The sequence below is a fragment of the Anser brachyrhynchus genome, assembly GCF_964034855.1.
Source record: "Anser brachyrhynchus genome assembly, chromosome: Z".
Taxonomy (NCBI): Eukaryota; Metazoa; Chordata; class Aves; order Anseriformes; family Anatidae; genus Anser; species Anser brachyrhynchus.
The window spans coordinates 34,544,824-34,564,888 of record NC_137697.1 but is presented as its reverse complement, the minus strand read 5'-3'; the positions used below and the strand labels follow the sequence as shown (position 1 = coordinate 34,564,888).

The 20,065-nt window shown below is 38.2% G+C and overlaps 1 protein-coding gene across 3 annotated transcripts; it reads right to left on the bottom strand.

The window, feature by feature from the left end:
- Positions 1 to 2,376: 2,376 nt before the first annotated feature.
- ABHD17B (abhydrolase domain containing 17B, depalmitoylase) lies at positions 2,377 to 19,905 on the bottom strand. Of its 3 annotated transcripts, none has more exons than XM_080573480.1 (5): positions 19,628 to 19,905; positions 18,352 to 18,424; positions 13,570 to 14,044; positions 4,774 to 4,953; positions 2,377 to 3,896 (listed from the first exon to the last, which is right to left on the bottom strand). In XM_080573480.1, the coding sequence occupies exons 3-5, from the start codon at positions 14,034 to 14,036 to the stop codon at positions 3,677 to 3,679; spliced, it is 867 nt and encodes a 288-aa protein (XP_080429606.1). In that variant the 5' UTR covers positions 14,037 to 14,044; positions 18,352 to 18,424; positions 19,628 to 19,905; the 3' UTR covers positions 2,377 to 3,676. The 3 variants fall into 3 exon arrangements, with proteins under 3 accessions (XP_080429606.1, XP_080429608.1, XP_080429607.1); XM_080573482.1 differs by lacking the exon at positions 19,628 to 19,905 and adding an exon at positions 19,211 to 19,502; XM_080573481.1 differs by lacking the exon at positions 18,352 to 18,424 and having other exon boundaries at positions 19,628 to 19,904.
- Between the last annotated feature and the right edge of the window lie 160 nt (positions 19,906 to 20,065).

Sequence of the window (20,065 nt, the reverse complement as noted above, 5' to 3'; positions counted from 1 at the left end):
TCAACCACCAATTGTCTCAGGATTCAAAAATACAGGGGCACTTCCTGTAGCAGTCTTCGATGCTTTTCTGATGCTGAAAGTTGAAACATCGTAAGTGGGAGGCAGTCAATAAACATAATTCTTATCATCCTTATCATTCAAGTCTCCAATTCTGAGCTGGTGTACAATGATGTACAAATATGAATAGTGCCAACTATCTAAAAGATTTTCATACCATACTTCAGAAAATCACAGCACAACTGAGGCTGAAAGAGATCTCGAGATTACCTAGTCCAACCCACATGGCTCAGAGAAGGGTCAACTGCAGCAGGTTGCCCAGAGGTGTGTTCCACAAACTGAGCTGAGTATCCATAAAGATGGAAACTCCACATCTTCTCTTCGCAGCACTCCAGATGTCTCACCCCACGTCGAGTCGAGAGGAAGGGTCACCTCTCTAAAACTGCTGACAAGTCTCCTCCTAATGCAGCCCAGAATGCTGTTGGCCTTCTTTGCTCTGAGAGTGCATCGCTGGCTCACAGTCAGCTTGTCCACCCCAAAGTCCTTCTCTGCAGAGCTGCTTTCAAGGAGATCAGCCCCCTAGTTATACAGGTTGCATTTTCCTCCTCTGATTCTCAAACACTATTTACCTTACTTCTTACTTAGTTTCTTCACTTTACCTTCCACTAGCAATGTATACCATACACTGAGAAAAAAAATGGAACATTCTGTAGTGAGGTACTGAGTAGCTAAGCTCTGTAGCATAATAATGTCCAGTTAAAAGAGCCCAGAAGTAAACACACAATTTTTCATGTTCTTAAAACAGTAACACAACTTGGAAATCCACCAATAAGAGTAGCTAACTGAACGTACACTTAGAGCACTTTGCTGCCACATGAGAACAGTAAACAGAAGTGAGATCATGGCTTTATTTATTTTTTAAAATCTGTAGCTGGGAGTGAGATAGCGTAGGCTCAAAACATGCCCCCAAAAGACCACACCTTTAGAGAGTAATCACAGTTTATATAAATGAAGCTGTTTTTAAAAGGTGATTTGCCAGGTTTACAGAACTGAGAAGAATTTACTGTCAAATATCTGGCTAAACAAATAAAAAAAGAATAAGACCACGTGGTTCACAACGCTCTTTTCATTTTCTGTAAAATAAAGACATTGTGCTATTAATGAATGCTGAATCAACTCTTATGTATCATGAGACAACTGCATTTATAACAAAACAACAGCTTATTGTCAATCTCACCAAAATGATGGTTTAAAGACAAGACAACCGCCATGTCAAATGTTTTCCTCCAAGCCGCAATAGCTCAGAGTTGCTTTACATCAGTCACATGTTTGTTGTCATAGTATAACTCTCAATACAAGCTAGGCTGTGCATAAAAGCTATATTAATTCCTTCAGTAAACAACTCATCTGAAAAACCTAGGTGTAAAATACAAATCGGAACAAACTGGCAGTAATTAACAATGCATAAGTGGTCCCAAAGAGACCAGAATCTTTACTCACCACTGTAAACTGGCACAGCTGCATCTACTGAAGACAACACAGTGCTAGTCAGGCCTTTTGTTCTGCCTCAACAAAACAGAAACAAGAGCAACAAAGTGGCTATGCCACCTATTCTGTCCTTTCAATTAGACGGTGTCATAATATTCCCCAGCAGTCAGTTCTTGTGGTGACACTTGGTCATTTACCTGCAATTTGTAGTACTACCAGCCAATCCATATCACTTTTCACCAGAGTTCTACAATCTTTATGTGTGTTATTTCTGAAAGAAGCTCTGGAAATACGCTTTAAAATGAAAGCACTCAAACACTTATGGGAAAGTATTTCCATCTAAATCAGAGATAGGCGGTAAGAAAATAAAATCAACTGTATATAAAGTATGATGTAATAGAGCTGATTTACATACCTATTTAAGCGCATTTCCAACTCAATATTGGATTGGGGTGAAAATCTACTGTAACATTATTGTATCTGAGTACTAGTTTGAAGTTCAGAACATACTGATTCCTATTTGATCAGAAAGGCAAACAAAAAACAGCTGAGAACAAGCTTAAGTTTGTTTATATTCAAGACAGCACAAGAGAAGACACTGAAGATTTCAAAATTAAACTTGAATTCATTAGAGAAGAATGTATATAAAGAAGTCCTGCAGCAAGAAAGCTGTATATTTGGCAGCTGACAGCAGAAAATAAGACAATGTATGGGAGTAGGAAGGTGATCAGAACAGTAGATGCTGATAAAAGAAATGTGCCAATATTATTAACAGTGGATTACTGTTTTAGTTCTCAGAATGCTTGAAGTAAATGTGGAGATGCTCATTTTATCACCAGCAACTATTGCTATTTCTTTAAAAAAAGAAAAGAAATGAAGAACAGCAAGTGCGTGGAATATTGTTTACTGTTAATCAACATAACCGAACCAAAGTTTTCACAATACTTGATGCTACATTTAATTATACAATAGTCTCAATCACAAAACAAGTAGAACAATTAAACTACATAAGGCCTTAAAATTAGAAGCACAGTGTGTATCGTCAGAATATTACTTTGTTTACAAACACGCTACATGGCATTATTTTTTCATAGTTTTATTCAAGCAAAATGCATTCAAGGGAAAGGCAACTTACAAAGTTTATTTTACTATGAATTAATAGAAAAATGTCAACATTCTCTTCTTTTTCCTCCTCCCATCCTGTCCAGGAGCAATTAGTAAGATTTCATTACAATACTCAAAGAAAAAAATAATTTTACACTAAACATCCAAAAGTAACTCTGAACGGACTATTGCAAACTTGCAAATTGTTTATTACAAAGTTGGATAAACTTCCAGGTTCTTTCTATTGAAATATTGCATCTCTAACCAATCAATGTTTAAAACTACATTGCCCACAAAGCTTTCTAGGTTCTAAAAGCCTTAATGGTTTCAAAGTAGTACTTAGTGGCCTCAGTAGTAATCACGTGAATGATATGTATGTTGTTACAATGGTAACTTATGATATTATTTTGGCAAGATTAGGACTGCTGAGAAGATGCAAGGGCAAATTTGTCCTTTTCAGGTTAAAAAACAGCACACATAGAAAACAGAACAACTAAAGTTTAACTAACCACAAAAGATATGAAATATATGCAAAGAGATCTATTTTGATCCCCTCCCTCTATAACAGGGCACAGGTTATTTCCAGTGACTGTTTGTTCTTATTACATACATGAGTAATTGCTCAAATTTCATGGCTATTGCATTTTTACAGGACAACTGCTTAGAAGTCTGGTTTTTAATTTACACCTGTGCAATAGAATAAGTCACAGTACATTTTGAGATGTTTAAAAAATATTTATAAACTTATTTTTAATATGCTAAAGCATTTGGCAACACTTTTACAGCACTTGATTTTATATAATTGAAATTTCATACAGTACTCCTTGTGATTTTTTTGGACATCTTAAAAGAAAAACCTCACACAAAGTAGTACGAAATGCTAAGCTTGACTGTATGATCGTGTAATTCCAGTTTATAATACTGGCATTAAAACCTTCATTAATTATGTTGACAAATCATTACCTGTACATTTAATGAAGGCAACCAACACGATTTGAAAACACAACCTTCAGGTTTTATGTTTTGTATGTATCAAGGCGTGCAGTTCTGCAGTGAAATTAAAAAGCACGTAAATATACAAAGAAAATTACAAGTTCACCAGTTCCTGTGACACAAACTGTTTTAACCTTTCAAGGTACTGTCCATAGAGTTCCACATCGTTATGGCCCGCTCCTTCTACCCACAGTGGTTCTACAGGTCTCTGGCAACGTTCAAATAATGCTAGGCCATGTGAAAAGTCAATTACTTCATCTTCAGTCCCATGGATAATTAACACAGGAGATGTTATTTTAGAAATTTTGTCAATGCTGTAAGAAAAAGATTGTATCTATGAACATAATCAGTTTTATTAAATCTTCTTCAAGGAGCAGAGAGTCATATTCACTTTTTAATTACACATTGTAGTTTTGACTATTTAATTTTAAAGCTGTTTAGATTATCAGAAAATTAACTTATCAACACCCTGGAACATTTACATTAGCACATGTAAAACTACACAGAACGGAATAATACTTGTGAAAACTATTAGGATTGAACAACAGAGCAATCCATCTAAAAGTGGTATTCGTTGATTTTTAACATCAATAAAGGTAGTTATAGAACTGATGAAAATACTACTTCACAGTTTTTCAATAAAAAGCATGCTTGCCAGAACAGAAAGAATTTTGGCTTCTGATGTTTAAATATGTGGGGAAAAAGTCTCAAGTTAGATGTTCAAAATTCAAGGTGTTCTTTGAGCCAAGTGTACCAGTCCATAATGGTCCACTAGTGGCACAGTTCTGAAATAAATGACAGGAATTTTCTTCAGTTAAGGTCTACTTATTTTTTCCTGTCTTTACCACTTAGTGAAACACATGCAAAAGACTTTAGAGTCAGATTAACAACTCACTGGAAGAGAACTGCTTGTTAGTATTAGCGCTATTAGGGGTTACATACACAGAAAAACTAACCACTTCTTTTACAGATACCCACTGCAATGTTTGGAGATGAGAAAAACCTAGAAGACATACGAAGTTCTGGAAACACCTTCAAATCAAACATTTCTCATTGTTGTTATTCACTCTGATTATTATTTTTTTAAGCCTTTGAAAGAAAATTCTGAGAATGTCATAATACCTGTTTCCCTAGCATAAAACTTCTGTAACAGAAAAAAATGCATGCAGAAAAAAAAATCCCACCACTTACTTTGGGAATGCATCAAAGCAATATGTCTTCTTTGTATCAGGAAAAGCTACTCGCATTCCTGAGGTCAGCGGAGAATGAAGAATTACAGCAGCACTTTCATACCTAGCAGCAAGATCCACAGATGGTACTGTTCCTATACTTTGGCCATATATAATCACATTTTCAGGGCGGATTCCATACCTAAAAGACCAAAGTATTAACAAAATTGGCATATAGAATGAAATAGCCAAAAACAATTACACAAATAAGCAAACAAACCATTGCTGTACATTAAAGTTTCCTAAAAAGGATGAAACGGGTGCTGGTACAAGAACAAGCAAATACATTTTCGAACATTTCTGACTTTAAAAGGAAGACTTACTTTGCATTTAAAGCACATTTTTTGCCTTAGGACTGAATGATGCTGAAAGATGTTTTTGTTTTTTTAAATAAAGACTTGTGAATACAGTTGCAACTTGTGTGCTAGCTGAGTATCTTTATCGCTAGCTCCAGTCAAGCTACAACAGAAAACTGATTACAGCCATATTTGCTCTGTATCTTCAAGTAGATGACAGTCAAACCTGCAAAAATGTGTTTGGCTTTACTGTTCTGATATCTGCTAAGAACTGCAAGCTAGTAAGAGTACTCAGCAATTTCATAGGAAATACATGCCCATACAGACAACGGCCAAAATATTACACATTCTCTGTAACAGCTGAGATACTTTTCTCATCACAGTTTGACAGGCAGGTTAGCCAGAGGAAATACCTAAGCTAACTCACAATTAATACAATTCAACAAGCACTACAAAGTTGAAGTCAGCCTCCCCTCCTAGTAAGACGAAAACCTTTATTTCTTCTGTAACTGAGGTTGACCAAAGAGTTGTACAACATCTAGTTAGCACCCACTCAAGTCAGAACTAAAACATTTTTCTGCACTAGGATACAAAGATGGTTTGATTGCCAAGTAAAACCATGGTACTGGAAAGGTCTATAAGCAGATGGTTGTGCTGGCAAGGACAGCACTCAAGGCAGAAATGAACTACTGATACATTGATACATACCAGCAAAGTCCTTTTAGTACAGATTCAGACCGGAGAAGTGTGTCTATCTAGATACCTTTGTTTAAATTTACTTAGGAAACAGTGTAATTTAGATAGAGATAGTGAACTGCATTCAAAAAAATATAAAATAATCAAACATTGTTCTCACATATTATCGGAAGCCTGTTCAGCTGATTTACACTAGACTAACAACATTATGGAATAGCATACAGTAAGTTTAGTATCTGCCAACTGACAAAATTCCTAAAAGGACTGACAACCAGTTGATTTCAGTTAAAGTTAAGGAAGGTGCAACCATTACCTCTTCTACAATAAATGTATGCATCTTTTCTGCCAAAGCCAGGAGAGCTGTATCAGATGACAAGACACATACCTACGGAATTCTCACACTGGTTTCTTTGCATACACCCAGAAAAGACAGAAAAATTGAAGTAATGAAAAAAATTTCCAATATTTTATAAATATGGACATCTGTATAGTAACTATACAGTACTAAATTAAAAAAGGTCTAAAAGTCTCAAACCCAAGAATATTAGAGAAAAAGGATGTTTCTCACATGTACCAAAATATTCAAATTACCAAGAAAAAAAATTCTGCAAGTACTTCTGCAAGTACTAATTACCTCTAAGCAACAATGTAAAAATCATTAGCACCCCAAAACTCATTAGGCACTCCACAAGCTTTCTAAGTTAAGGCTAAAAGCCTCTCTACTCACAACTTAAAATTTAAATAAATAAAAGAATAATTAGTGTTCTGCAAGAATGAAATATAAAACTTGTAAAAGTATCATCACAAACATCCATAGACTCCATCTATACCACGACTACTTAATTTGCTGATTACTCTAGGAACTCTTTCTAGGGAACACTGCTAATGATTAAGAGTTCTAAAACACTAAGACTCAGTCATCAGCCTGACATTAACAGCAAACCATCTGCTCAAAACAGTTCTAGGAGCACACAAAAAATTCAAACATTGATTAATGAAAACTTTCTCAAAATTCCAACAGACGCTACAAAACAATGAATTAATGCTTTGAAACCTAAACATGATGCAGCTCTCACTATTTCTTTATCTCTTCTGATACACCTGAGAACTGTTACAACAGCTCTAAATTCATCACATTTGTGCATTCTGAAAACACAGTATTTCATACTGTATTTCAGTTTATACAATCTGAACTCAAATACATCATTAGTATGAATGCAATCATGCATTGCATCATTAGTATGACATTGAGTTTGTGCAGCACATTGTGACAACAGTTCTCAAAAAACCCTGTAAGTGATCACACATTTCCTCAAGTATCAAATTTTAGAACATGCAGACCACTGCACAGAATTTTAAAGCAGCACGTAAAAGTACATTTTGGAGCATATATTCTCCAATGTCTTTATTCTTCCCTTTATTTTTACCTAACCTTAGGCTGAAGTATACAGATCCAAATAGTAGCTACAAGAAGTAATCAAATCCATGAATAGGTTTACTTTAATGTAAATACAATAAATGCTTTCTCCACCACAGCCAGTCAGACTGCCTTCACAGCATCCCTCAGAAACTGTTTCACAATCTGGAAACAAAGTACAGTACGGTTCAAAGCTGTCAGATTTTTGACTATTCTGGCTTGGGGAAAAAAAACAAACACCTTGGGATCCAAAGAACAGTGTCAGTAGTATCCGTGTCTTCAGCTTCCCCTTGTGCCACCTTGCAAAGGCTTCTGAAAAGTTGAGGAAAAAGGGAGAGTCCAAGCATCCCTCAGCTACTCTCAGAAGTATCACTTTCCAGCCTAAAATTCAAGAATTCTCAGAAAAGATAGCTGCTGGCAAATTCTTTATTCATAGAATTAATCTATTTCTCCCTTTGGCAGTCCTCTAACAGGTAAATTCCAAGACATTTCAGAGAAAATTAGTAATTGAACAAATCCTAAACTTAAGAGACCAGGCAACTTATTTTTGATTAATAATTTAACTACACCTAATTCAATAACTCTATTATTACTATGGATTATGAATTGAAAGTTTTGCCTGGTTTCCCAAATCAGGAAGTGTCAGATCAAGAAAAAGTGACAGTAATACTTCTCTCTTAAACAGTGCCTTACAATTACCGTCCATCCTTAGGAAGGGCAAAGTGATAGGGCTGTGTGCTGTGAACACCTGTTCAAGTGCCAAGAGCTCGAAGACATGCTGTGAAAGCTGTTGGCATCTTTGGAAGATTATTACATTGATCAGATTAATAGTGACTCAAATCAATAACACTACTGACTGTTCAGGTAATCTTTGAAAAAATTCTGCCAGAATAGTCAGACCTTCAGTGTTTCACTGTTGGCAGTAACATGGGGATTTTTAGCCATAATCACCTGAATGGTCCTTGGAACAAAAACCTGAAAGTAGCTGTGCACAGATGCACATTCTCAGAGAAAGCAGTATTCCTCAGGAACAATTTACTCTGGACTGAATCTGGCATAAAATTTAGACATTTTCAGCAGTTTAAAGGCTGTATACAACATTTTTCTCTTTCCCACAGTAACTAAGATTTCAATTCCTTTCAACATCTGATTCATCCTTTCTTTACGTTTACGCACCTAAGGGTTATCTGCATGGAAAACATGTACATACTGCTCTTCAAGTTAATGTAAAAGTAAACACACCTCTGCTGACAAAAGTTTGCTAGCATTCACACAGTCTACGTACTCAAACTTCTGTGCAATCACCACATTAAAGGTACAGGTTAACGTCACTACTAAACTAAGATACTGCCAAAGAGGACAGTACCATTTTCCTATTTGTGTCTTCAGCCACGTGGTGTGCCCACTGGGCTTTACCTTCTGGTTTAGGAAACAACCCCTTCTGTGGGTAGAAGGCAGCTACTTTTTGGCTCCTTTCTGCCAACTGTCTTTAGGGTCAGACAGGAAGTGATATGACACAGGAGGGGTAGAGGGAAGAGCAAGCAAAACACCACCATAGCTGTACCATCACACCACTCCCAAGTATTAGCACCCAAGCTAACACAGGGCCACTGATAAAGCTTGTGATCCCTCCTGGGAGCCTACATATGCTGATCAGATATTCATGGAGTCTTGTGATGGAGGCAACTCTGAACACTCCTTCCTGATTTTTTTTCACCTTCTGGCAGGGAAAGAAGAACTAGTGTTCTTCTCTTGTACTAAACTGCACACAAATATTCCTTTTTCCTCCTTTGTGACTACCTTCACAATGTGCTGTAGCAGAAACTCCTTTTCTATTTCCTTTACATTTTTGTCTCTGTAAATAAGACCTTTTCTACACCTGTCTTAGCAACAAACCATCTTTCACTTATTATTTCCCTTTTTATTGAATATAAATATTACCATTACATGCAAACTGCAAAAGGCATGTCTGGCTGTAGTGATTTTTTTTTGGTGGGGTGTGTGTGTGTGTGTTTTGTTTTGTTTTTGTTATTAAGACTTTAGTTACCTTTAACAATCCAAACCCAGCTGAAGTTACCATAGTATGGTTTGTGGGCCCTTAGAGTACCTGCCATTTTGCCTTTGATACATCTGATGGAGACACAAAGCAGTTTGTCTTATTACCTCAAACTATGTCTGTTGATCTAGAAGACTTGCTTCCTTTACACTATAAGATAAGGTGTCACTACAATCTACCTTAAAAGGGTACATCTTCGATAGTATCTCTCAGATTCATACTACTAAAGAGGTGCAATAGATGTTCTAAAGAAGCTACTGTTGTGAAGCTATTGCAACACACATTTAACCAACTAACAGCAGTGCTTGGGGCACAGGGAATAAAGAGGAACATCCTGAGGGAGTTTTAAATGCACATTTCAGAACCTTTTGTCATCATTCATATAACACATGAAATTACAGCTGCAAATTGTAGAACGTGAAGGACAAACATCTTCCACACCTTTAACCAACGCATGAATTTCATTCATGGCCTGGAATGTTGCTTATAGTTCTTCCTCAACTCAGATGCACCCTTCTGTGTATACAACATGCAACACTGTCAGAAAGGAAGAAGGAATGTTTTAAGAGGGGCACATCCATTAACCATGCATGTAGTAATCAACAAGCCACATATCCTTCGCCTCTTCCATGATGGTTTGGACTTTCTTAAACCTTACAGTGCTGCTGGTACGTTTGTTTTATTGGCAAGATTTCTTTCCACAATAAATTGAGGCTACTTTTCCCTACCAATTTAAATAAAAACTCAATCTCTCTCCAAATACTGAAAGTTTCGGCACCAGAAAGCAATACCCCATCTCCTAGCATAAAAGAAAGTTACCTTTGAATGAAAAATGTCATCTGTGAACTCTCAAAAGACGACTTTTCAGCCAACATCAACACAGACTCAAATTAGGTTCATACTGTAGATGTTCTGCCACTTTGACACATCAGCCTGACAGTGAGATCCTTCAGTTTTTCAAATATTGTGCAGCCCATGGTAAGCAACAATAGCAAGGCTGCTTGGCTTCTCAAAGTTAAATCTGGTCATGAGACTGCTCTGGCAACTCTTCCAATTTCTGAATGAGCGCCACTTGCCCTGCATTTGCCTGAGGCTCGTTAAACCTTTCCACCCTTCCTAGGGTGTCATCAAAGGCCTTCAGAGTCCAGGGCAGCAGAAAATAGGCGTATCCCAGAATGACTACGGGAATTTCAACACTTTGTAGCTATGACAGTCAGAAAAAGAATGTCCTCACTTGCAGCTTTTACACAGTGCCATGCATATGAATATGTAACAGCGTGCATCTTTCCCAAACACGATGCCAATGAATCACCTTGCCATTTTCCACAGTCAGCATTCACAGGTATAGCTACTGAGTCCTATTAAAATACTGAAAGCAGGTAAGGAATAAGGACAATTCAGAATCTGAAGTTTTCCTCTTCAGATATGCTGCCAAAATAGCTCTCTGTATTCACCTATAAGAATGATAATGTTCACATTCCCTTACAGCAACCACTTTTAAGAAAACTATTTTGCAGTAATCTTAGTATCACTCTGAATATTACTTCACAGACTATTTCCAGCTTAAGTCCAATCACCACAGGAAAGTTGTGCCAATTTACAGGAAGGACAATCAGGATTGTTCTTCCAAGATATAATTTAACACTAACATATCTCTACCACAAGCACCTGCGTTAACTGTAGAAATGAATGACAGCCACGTGAACATTTCAATAAGCCGAGAAACACCTTTTAATGCTGGGTTCTGTGATCCCATTTCTCACAAAAGATAATGGAGGGAGCTGTGGCTGGCTGTAATCAACCTCCAGCAGACACAAATTCTTCATTCCCTTTTTTGTCACACCATATGATCTGTGAGACACTGTTTGTAAGTCCAGGATCCCTTCCTCTCTCCTCCTATCAACGTGAATTTCAAAGGAATTACAGCTATACTTACATCTATCCTACAAACAATCCATAGAGTAATTTGTTTTTAAAGAACACGAACTTTATAAAACATTAAAGACGGTGCCAGCGCAACGCTGACAAAACTGGCTACACTAGAAAAGCGAATCAATGCCGCAGCAAATGCTCAAAGGTCTCTGGTCCAGATATTCATCAAGTATTTTAGTGCAGCTGAGTACCATCTCAGGGCTTAAGAGAACACCATGGAAATGTAACCATCCTCTATGAGACAGTATGTCCAGAGTCGTGTGCTGAACTTTGTCCTGCTCCATTCAAATACAAAAGCAAGACCAGGACTGCCAGTTGGAAAGTTGTTGAAAGGAGCACAGTGGAAACTAGTAATACCAACCACTTTTTAAATGAATGGAAATTAGGCAGACCAATCCAAGCTTTAAACACCCTACATATTTCTACAGGGGGGTTAGTACAAGAAGTTTACACATAGAAAAAAAACAACAACACAGGCAGCAAATAAACTTGAGGTGATGTCATTCCCAAATAGAAGATGGAAAAGCAAATAGAATATGTATTTAGAGACATATACCCCCTCAATGGCTGTTCAGCAAAGGATGTATTCAGATGGGATATTATTATGAACCTTAATCTTATTTGATTAGAGAAGATATACCATTGGTTAAGGATGGAGGGGAGAATTCAACTTGCTATCACATTTCCTCTTAGGTTTTCATGCAGAAATTGTTAGGGGACAAATGGGTGAGAATGGAGTTGGAGACAATCATTACCAATGAGGAAAAAAAAAACACCCTAGAAACTGTCAAAGCAAACGATTAAATTTCATCATCTAGGTCTCCATTTTTCCAATACGCTTGAACAATTCAGACCGTCTTCAACATTGTCCACAGACCACATTATATTTTGGTCATTGCTACTGGGTATTTCATCAAGTGGCTATCTTCCAGATCACCCATCAACTACAGAACAGTCACCAGAGCACCTGTTGCAGCTCTTGGCTTACCAAACAGATGTCTAGTTAAGTCTCAACATTCCTCTGTAACAAAAAGAAATGCCAAAAACTAATATGATAACACAATACAGATGTTTTACAATACAAGGCTGAATAGCCATCCTATCTGTTTGTCTGAGGTTTATGGTAAGCATTCCTTCTACTTTTATGTATGAATGAAATACACTTTTTTAACAGGAAGAATTACATTAAAACTACCTTCCATAAAGTAAAAGAAATGAAAGAGAAAATAACTACTTAGAACTCTGAAAAGGAATAAAATCCTCCAAAATAATAGGGAAACAGTTATTTTTAAATTGAGTTTTAAATTCACTATGACAACTACCAATTCACAGGATTTACAGAATCTACACTTGCCTAAGTTATACCTCCGATATTTTATTATTAAACACTATAGTCAGGTTGTGATGATTGAACTATAACAGGCTGCACTACATTGAATTCAATTTTTCCACAGCTCCTCTGGTGCTAAATACAAAATATAATGGGATTCTTTTTGGTGAACATTACAAAGTATTTTCAAATATATTTTTGTCACTTTGGTACTCATAACACAGTAAGAGTTTTGCATTAAACTGAACAAACCATGGTTAGAAAACACTCTCAAATTTAAGCAGCAGACATTCAGTGCTGCACTTACTTGATACCTGGGACTCCTAACTATAATCAGAGAATACCTCCACAGTATTTTGTCTTACTACTTTACCTCCCTAAAACCAGAGGCTTAAAACACAGAAACTTTGGAAACAACATCCTTCCAGCACAGATTTTTTTTCTTGAATTTATTTGAGCTAACAGCACCGATCAACTTCCTGTTTTTTTTTGTTCCCACTATCAGGTATTTATGCAAATCAATTACAAACTCTCTCAGACATCATATTTTGCTAGGGTAGCTTTATATCTTTTGGAAAAGCTGTAGCTGCTAGTCTGAATTCTGAAACAAATGGGGTCTGAACACCATAAAGACCTTTAAGTATCAGAAAAAGAAATTTGAGTCTTCTATCACCCATGTCATACCAGTGGCTCTGTTACTAGGAAGATTATTATAGGTTTTTCTTCTCTTCTGAGATTTCTAGCTAAGAAGATCCCAAGCTATGATAATAAATGCTATCTTCTAATTATTCAAGTAAGACTGAATGATATCTTTTTAAATTTCAACCCATTTCACTCTCTGTAGTATATCAGCACCATATACCAATCCTGCTCAATATTGGCAATGACTTTGGTATAAGATGCCACCAATCAGCTTTAGTATAAATCCATTAATTATACAATACAGTGTTTCTGTTTAAACTACCAAGGCAGATTAAGTACAACCATTTAGACAGAGTGCTAGAAAATAAACATGGCAACTAATGTCTTACCTTGTCCTAAGAGCCACCCAAGCAGCATCAATGTCAGCATACAGATTCTTCTCTGTTGGTTTCCCAGAACTTGCACCATATCCAGAATAATCATATGAAAATATGTTGCAATTAATCCGTGAACCCAGTCCTATGTAAAAGCTGCTCATCTGACCTAAGTCAACAGCATTTCCATGCGAGAAGAGCAAAGTATACTTGGCGTTAGGCGAGCAACGCACAAACATACAGGCAATCCTGTTACCCTTACTTGTTCTAGTCATGAAACACTCAATGGCATCTTTTTCTCTTGAAGAATATTGCCAGTCTGCTCGCTCTGAGAGATGCAAAGTCCAGCGACTACCACTTTCATCACACATCAGTGTGTACGTGGGATCAGGAGGTAAGAATGCCAGTTTGGAAGCGATTTTCCCTGGGCATGGCGGACAACAGAAGAGGCAACACAGTTCACTAAAGGAAAGATTATTCATCTTCTAGTCTGAAACAGGAAGAGAGAATTGTATCAGTTTCTAGTTATAATTCTGTATAAAAAGAAAAATATCATGGAAAATGTAAACTTAACTTCTCATGAAAATAACGCGTAATTTTAGTGGAAACATTTAAACACAGCACAGATTTAAATATGTACGCAAATTTCTACACAATAGCTGATTTGATAATATTAGCTACTTTAGAATGAGCATATTGTTAAAGAAGAATGGTAACTCTAAACCCCAGCCAGATATTAAAGCTAAAATTGACTACCCAGGGCAAGAACATGCATGAGTTTTAGAGTTTCTTTTGAGGAAATGAAGTCCCTCACCTTCAGGCAATAACAGAAGAATTCATCCCCTTGACAAATATATGTGAGAAAGAGAAATTAAAATACGTTGCAGTGTTTGCAGGATACTAAGACCATGCAGGTCTCATAGACAAGAATTGCTACCACATTGTCCAAATGCTGAGAATATACCGTCACGATGAGTTATGGGTTCCTGCAGGTGATATCAGCAATAGAAAAGGTGGGTGAAGGCCAAAACTTTAGGAGGCAAAATTCGATGCTTCTACCTGCATAGTAAGCACTCAGACTTTCAGTCCACTAAAATCCAACCTAGCTCTGCAGGCTAGCTGACACTGATGTTTCCAAGCCGTTCAAAGAAATTACTGGCTAAGTTTTCCCTTCTTGCACATAGGAATTGGGATTATATTATCCATCTGAATGATACAACTGCTCTTATTCTATGCTTTAGCAAAAACATTCCAAACCAAATGCTCTAACACGGATACTTGGCAAATCTATATAGCCTATACTAACAATTTAAAGCACTGATTAACTGAGTAGGGAGGGGAGGGAGGTTGAAAAAGAACAAAAAAGTAAACACACAGACCTAAAGCAAGGTAGTTAAAGACGCAGCTGCCGTGAAAAACAAGCACTGAATTTACAACAGGGAGAAGGAAGAGGAAAAGAATCCTTGGTTGTGGCAGTATTTTTTCCTCAGAGGTAAGAGGGGTGATGTAATCTGCCAACAACCATGCTGGACACCAGCACACCTACGATAAGTATTTACTTTCCTGGCGTGAAGGCATCTGATGTTTCATCCGAACTTAAAAAAAAAAAAGTTTTCCATCCCAACTCTACCACACGTCTCATGCTCAGTTCCCACTAGGTCATGCAAACAGGAACACTTACAGTTTCATGTACCAGTTTCAACTGCTAGATCCAAACATAAAAACAGGAACAACAACAACAACAGTTAGCTTCTGATGTCCACATTCCTATACAGTTTCAAAAATACTTGTGGAAACCAAAAATAAAATTAAATCTTTCTGCTAACTACAGTATCTGGCAATATTGAAATCACATTTCAAAGTTTGTTCTCTGAGTTCTATACAAGCATAGTCTTCATGCCTGCATGTTTCTCTTTTGAAAAGTTTCATAGAGCACTACTGTAAGAACTTTTCGATACAGATTACTGAGCAACTAGCCTTATTTTGGATGTGTGAATGGTCTATTCCTTTTAGTATAGTTTGACTGTATACTGCTGCGTAAATGCCATGTAAAATATACTTTTAGAGTAGTAAACAAGCACAACAATACAGTCTAATACGCAACACGAGCATTCTTGGAATGCTACTGCCCTTTGTAAGGCATGAAAAAGTTTATTTGCCAGAACTGGTACAGTCAAGTGTTTTGGTTCCGAGTCTCTAGTTTTCTGCAAAACAGAAATCAGAGATTTAGACATGGGTGACCAACACTACCAATTTAGAGGAGACAGCAGAAAGGGGCCACTGCCTCCCATAAAAAGGTAGATTCTCTCTCAAGTAACAAATCCTGAGTAAATGACTTGCCAGTTAAAGAAACAACAGCCTCATGTATTTATGCAATCTGCAAAAGTAGTCACTCAAACTTGTAATAGCTCTACTGTTCCCTTTCAAGTGAGATTATCTGGACATTAATTTCAATCTGCAAGACAGAACAAGTGGAAGAGATCTACTGAAGAGGTCCAGGGATTCTCAAAAGGCTTAGACTGTCTTATGCAAAAGAGCAGCCCCAAAGTGTTTTCCTGCTTTATGTCTCTTACAGCTGTAAGCACCAAAGGAGACACTTTTTTTTACCTCTAATAAGAAAGTTCATGTTCACAGCCTTGAGAAACTGCTGTAATACCTCAAAAGGATTTTTTTTCAAGTACCATCCATGATCCAGTATTTAATTACACTTCTATTTTTACCAAAAACTATTAATTGAGTAAATTTTCCCATCTTTTCAGAGAAGCTGAAGGCCAAAGCTAGATAATACAATTTCTTAAGCGAAGAAAAAAAAAAAAAAGCCTCTTGTGCCCAGGACAGTTGATCTTGGAGGTCTTTTCCAACCTGAAGGATTCTATGAATAGCTGACTGCATTCTATTCTAGCATAAAATAATAGATACAAAATTTCTTACTAGCTTCCCAATCGACTTGTCAGAAAGAATTAAAACAGGCGTTTAAATTATTTATAACTATAAACAGCCCAGCAACACTACAAATATGATTTCACTCAGAAAATATTTGCTATTTGTCATAGTCATTTCAAGAGACTGGAAGCTGGCCTGTGGAATTCACATTACTGCAGTAACTGCAGTTAATAAGCTGAGGTGGTACTGTGCCCCAAGATAGCTTAAATGTGCTAAAAATGGGTTGTTGCCACATATGGCAAATGACTTATACTGAACAATATGGCTTAAGTATTACTTCTCTCCTGTACTAGACAGCAGTGTAGACTTTACGTAACATCCATTTAATCCAATGGGAACTATCTTTATTGAAACTAGAGATTCTTATTCCCAAGTTATTTTCCACCTAAGTCATGGCTAGCAACAACCTTTTCTTTAAAAGAAATACTTGCTGTTTTCTCCACTTCGAAGACCTGAAAAAAAAACAGGAGATCCCTAGCATCACTAACTGAACAAATCTGTCACAAAACACCTACTGAACTTCCTCAGGAGGATACCTTCAGCTAAATGCAAACAACGTTTTCATTATACTGGAACTGGTTTGTCATTCATTGTATTCACATGAGTGTGTTCTTAACCTCCGGATCTGGAATGGAACCAGGATGTGAGAGAGTCCCCAGGGTGCATAGTGTAATTCTGATATCACTGTTTAAAAGTTCAACTGAATCAGCATTTCAGCCTAGTAGTTATGCACAAGATGTCATAATTTTACTTCAATTAAAACATACACTGTCTTTCCTCAAAAGGTATACCGCTCAGATACTTCAGCAAAAGGATTAAGCTTAAAGTTTGGGGGTTTCTTTCTTTCTTTCCTTTTTTTTTTTTTTTAATTGAAAGGCTGGGAAAACACACAACGATTTCCTAGTGACTTACCCAACCAGAAATTAAGATAAAATTTTAGAAAGTCAGAAGTAAATCTTCAATTAGCATTGCTGAGCCTTGGCAAAAGCAGTTCAAATTTCCCACTTGAAGATCAAGAGTCTTATTAATAGACAGATAATTAAGTCTAAAATGTCTATTTTAAGTGTAAAATAAAATTTATGGAATGTGAACAAAGTATCATAGATGATACCGATTAAAAATCAGTCTAATAACAAACAGGCATGACGTATGCTTTATCTGCACTGTTACTAAAACTGGGGCAAAAACAACGCCCACCACAAATTACCTCAAGCATACAGTTCCACAAGTACAGATGAGTAATTTTAATGGGGCTCTAAGATACGTAGTGAATAGCTAGGTTATAATCTAACACCTTTTGAGCTTGTATGATGTAAAACTCTGTCCTTATTACAGTAGAATCTCCAAAGCAAAGATCAACACATCCTAACAACATAACAATTTCACCTTCTGTTTGTTATTTCAGTAATAAAGATGTCAGTGCTGTTCTTCAAATGCAGTCCCTTATAAGATTACTAACAACAAAAAGAATATACTATGAGAAATGTACATATCCTTTAGAACTGTACAGAATTTTGTGTTTTCCTTTATATAAGTAGGAAAAAAAAAACTATGGTTAAAAACAAAAGAGTGTAATGCATTAACTTTTACTATTGCTCCAAGAAAGACAAAGAAACAAAGGAGACCCAAGTGGCATCAACCACCCTTCATGAGACAGCATTTAAAAGAAAGAGATTGTTTTATCAAATTTATCTAACTCTCTCATGAATAAAAAAGTAACATACAAAATGGCAAATTTAAAACTGCCTACAGGCAGTAGTTTTAATCCATTCTTCAGCAATTAACCTTATGATTAAGGCTGACAGAAGACGGGGGAAAATTCATCTAACGTGAAAGAACACCTCAAATACTTACATTTATATTGTGATTCCTAGGATAACACAAACGTAGTTCTTTCATATAAGCAATTATTCCTGTCCTCCTCCCTCTGCAAATCATAACAACAGAGTGACTTCTATTATTCACATCTCTAAATACTTCACTACAAGCTTAGCCTTGAAAGCCCAACCCTTGCAAACACTTATCTAGAAATCTTGTATTTACATTAAATATAAATTATTCCAATCATGTATTTAAATTAAATTACCTATTTCATAAGAACTATTCAAAAGAACAAAGTCAAACTCGTAAATACTGTTGCCAGTTTGTAAATCTTAGTGTTGCTCTAACTGTCTAACAGGCAAGATATTCATACTGTGGTGTTTTGTTTTTTTAAATAATAATTTTTCATTATACATTGCTGAAATAACAAACTTTAATGTAGTCTCCCCTCACACATTCACTGAACACAATGCAATGAGATCTTGAGTTCAAACCGCTACTGAAACTTTACTATTTGTTTCAACATCTGCATTGTATTGTCATGGGACAGAAGGGCATGACTACTAGCTTATCTGCTGAAGGAACAAAGTATTTAGTGTAAAATAAGTAAGCGTCCAAGTAAGTACTATATAAAACGATTAAACTAATAGAATTATTAAAAAAGTACACATGGTGGGTCCAGAAAAGAACACAAAGGAAGTCGATTCAACAATAGTAAAAATTAAAATAAAAAAAATACAGGGAAGTAATGCTTTAAGCTTTCATATACTTCTCAAGGGGCATTACAACCTACGTAAAAATGGAGCAGCCTGACCAGACCAACACTTCACTTTGGAACAGTCTGGCTTTGAAGAAAGAAAAGATGAAAACCAAAAAGTTTTAGCATTCTCACAGGCTCTGGAAGGCAGGCTTGCAGGGATGGCAGCGCAGAGACCTGGTGCTGCTGCCGGTCGCTCTGTGCACCTCAAAACCCAGCGGCAGGCTCGGAAAGAGAAGCGGGACACGGGAGGCGCTGCCTGCAAGACCCAGCCGTTCCTGCTCGCCGGCAGGAGAAACGCCGGCTCCGCAGACCGCAGGCGGACCCCACCGCGGGATGAGGGCGGGTTACATAACGCCACGGCGCTGCCCTGCTACAACGGCTCCCGCACGCAGCCCCGCGCAGAAGCCGGTGCCCGCCGGGGCCCCGCGGACGGGCGGCGGGGCGGGGCGGGAGGGAAGGGGGGGGGGGGGGGGGAACCGCGGCGGCCGCACCTGCCGGGCAGCGCCGAGCCCCCCCCGCCCCGCCCCACCCCGGCACCCCCTCGCCTACCTGCGGCGGGCCCTCAGCCCCCGTCCGGCGGCCCCCAACCGCCGCCGGGAGGAGGGGGGGGGGGGCGGTTCGTCGGTTGTGCTGAGTAACGGCTCGGCGGCTGGCTGGCTGGCTGGCTGGCTGGCTGGCTGGCTGGCTGGCTCGTCCGTCCGTCCGTCCGTCCGTCCGTCCGTCCGTCCGTCTAACAGCGGCCCCTGCCCCGGTGCCGCCGCGGCCTAAGGGAGCGGCGCCGCCGTCGCCCCGCCGAGCGGCTGCACCACTGAGGGGGCGGCGGGCGGGGGCGGGGCCAGCCGCGCGGAGAGCCAATGGGAGCGCCGCCCGCCGCGCGGCCCCCGGCCGCCGAGGCTCCGCCTGAGCGGGGGTGGGCGGGAAGCGGGGGGCCGGGCGGCGAATCGCCGCGGGCGAGCGGGCGTGACAGACGGCGGGTCTGACCAATGG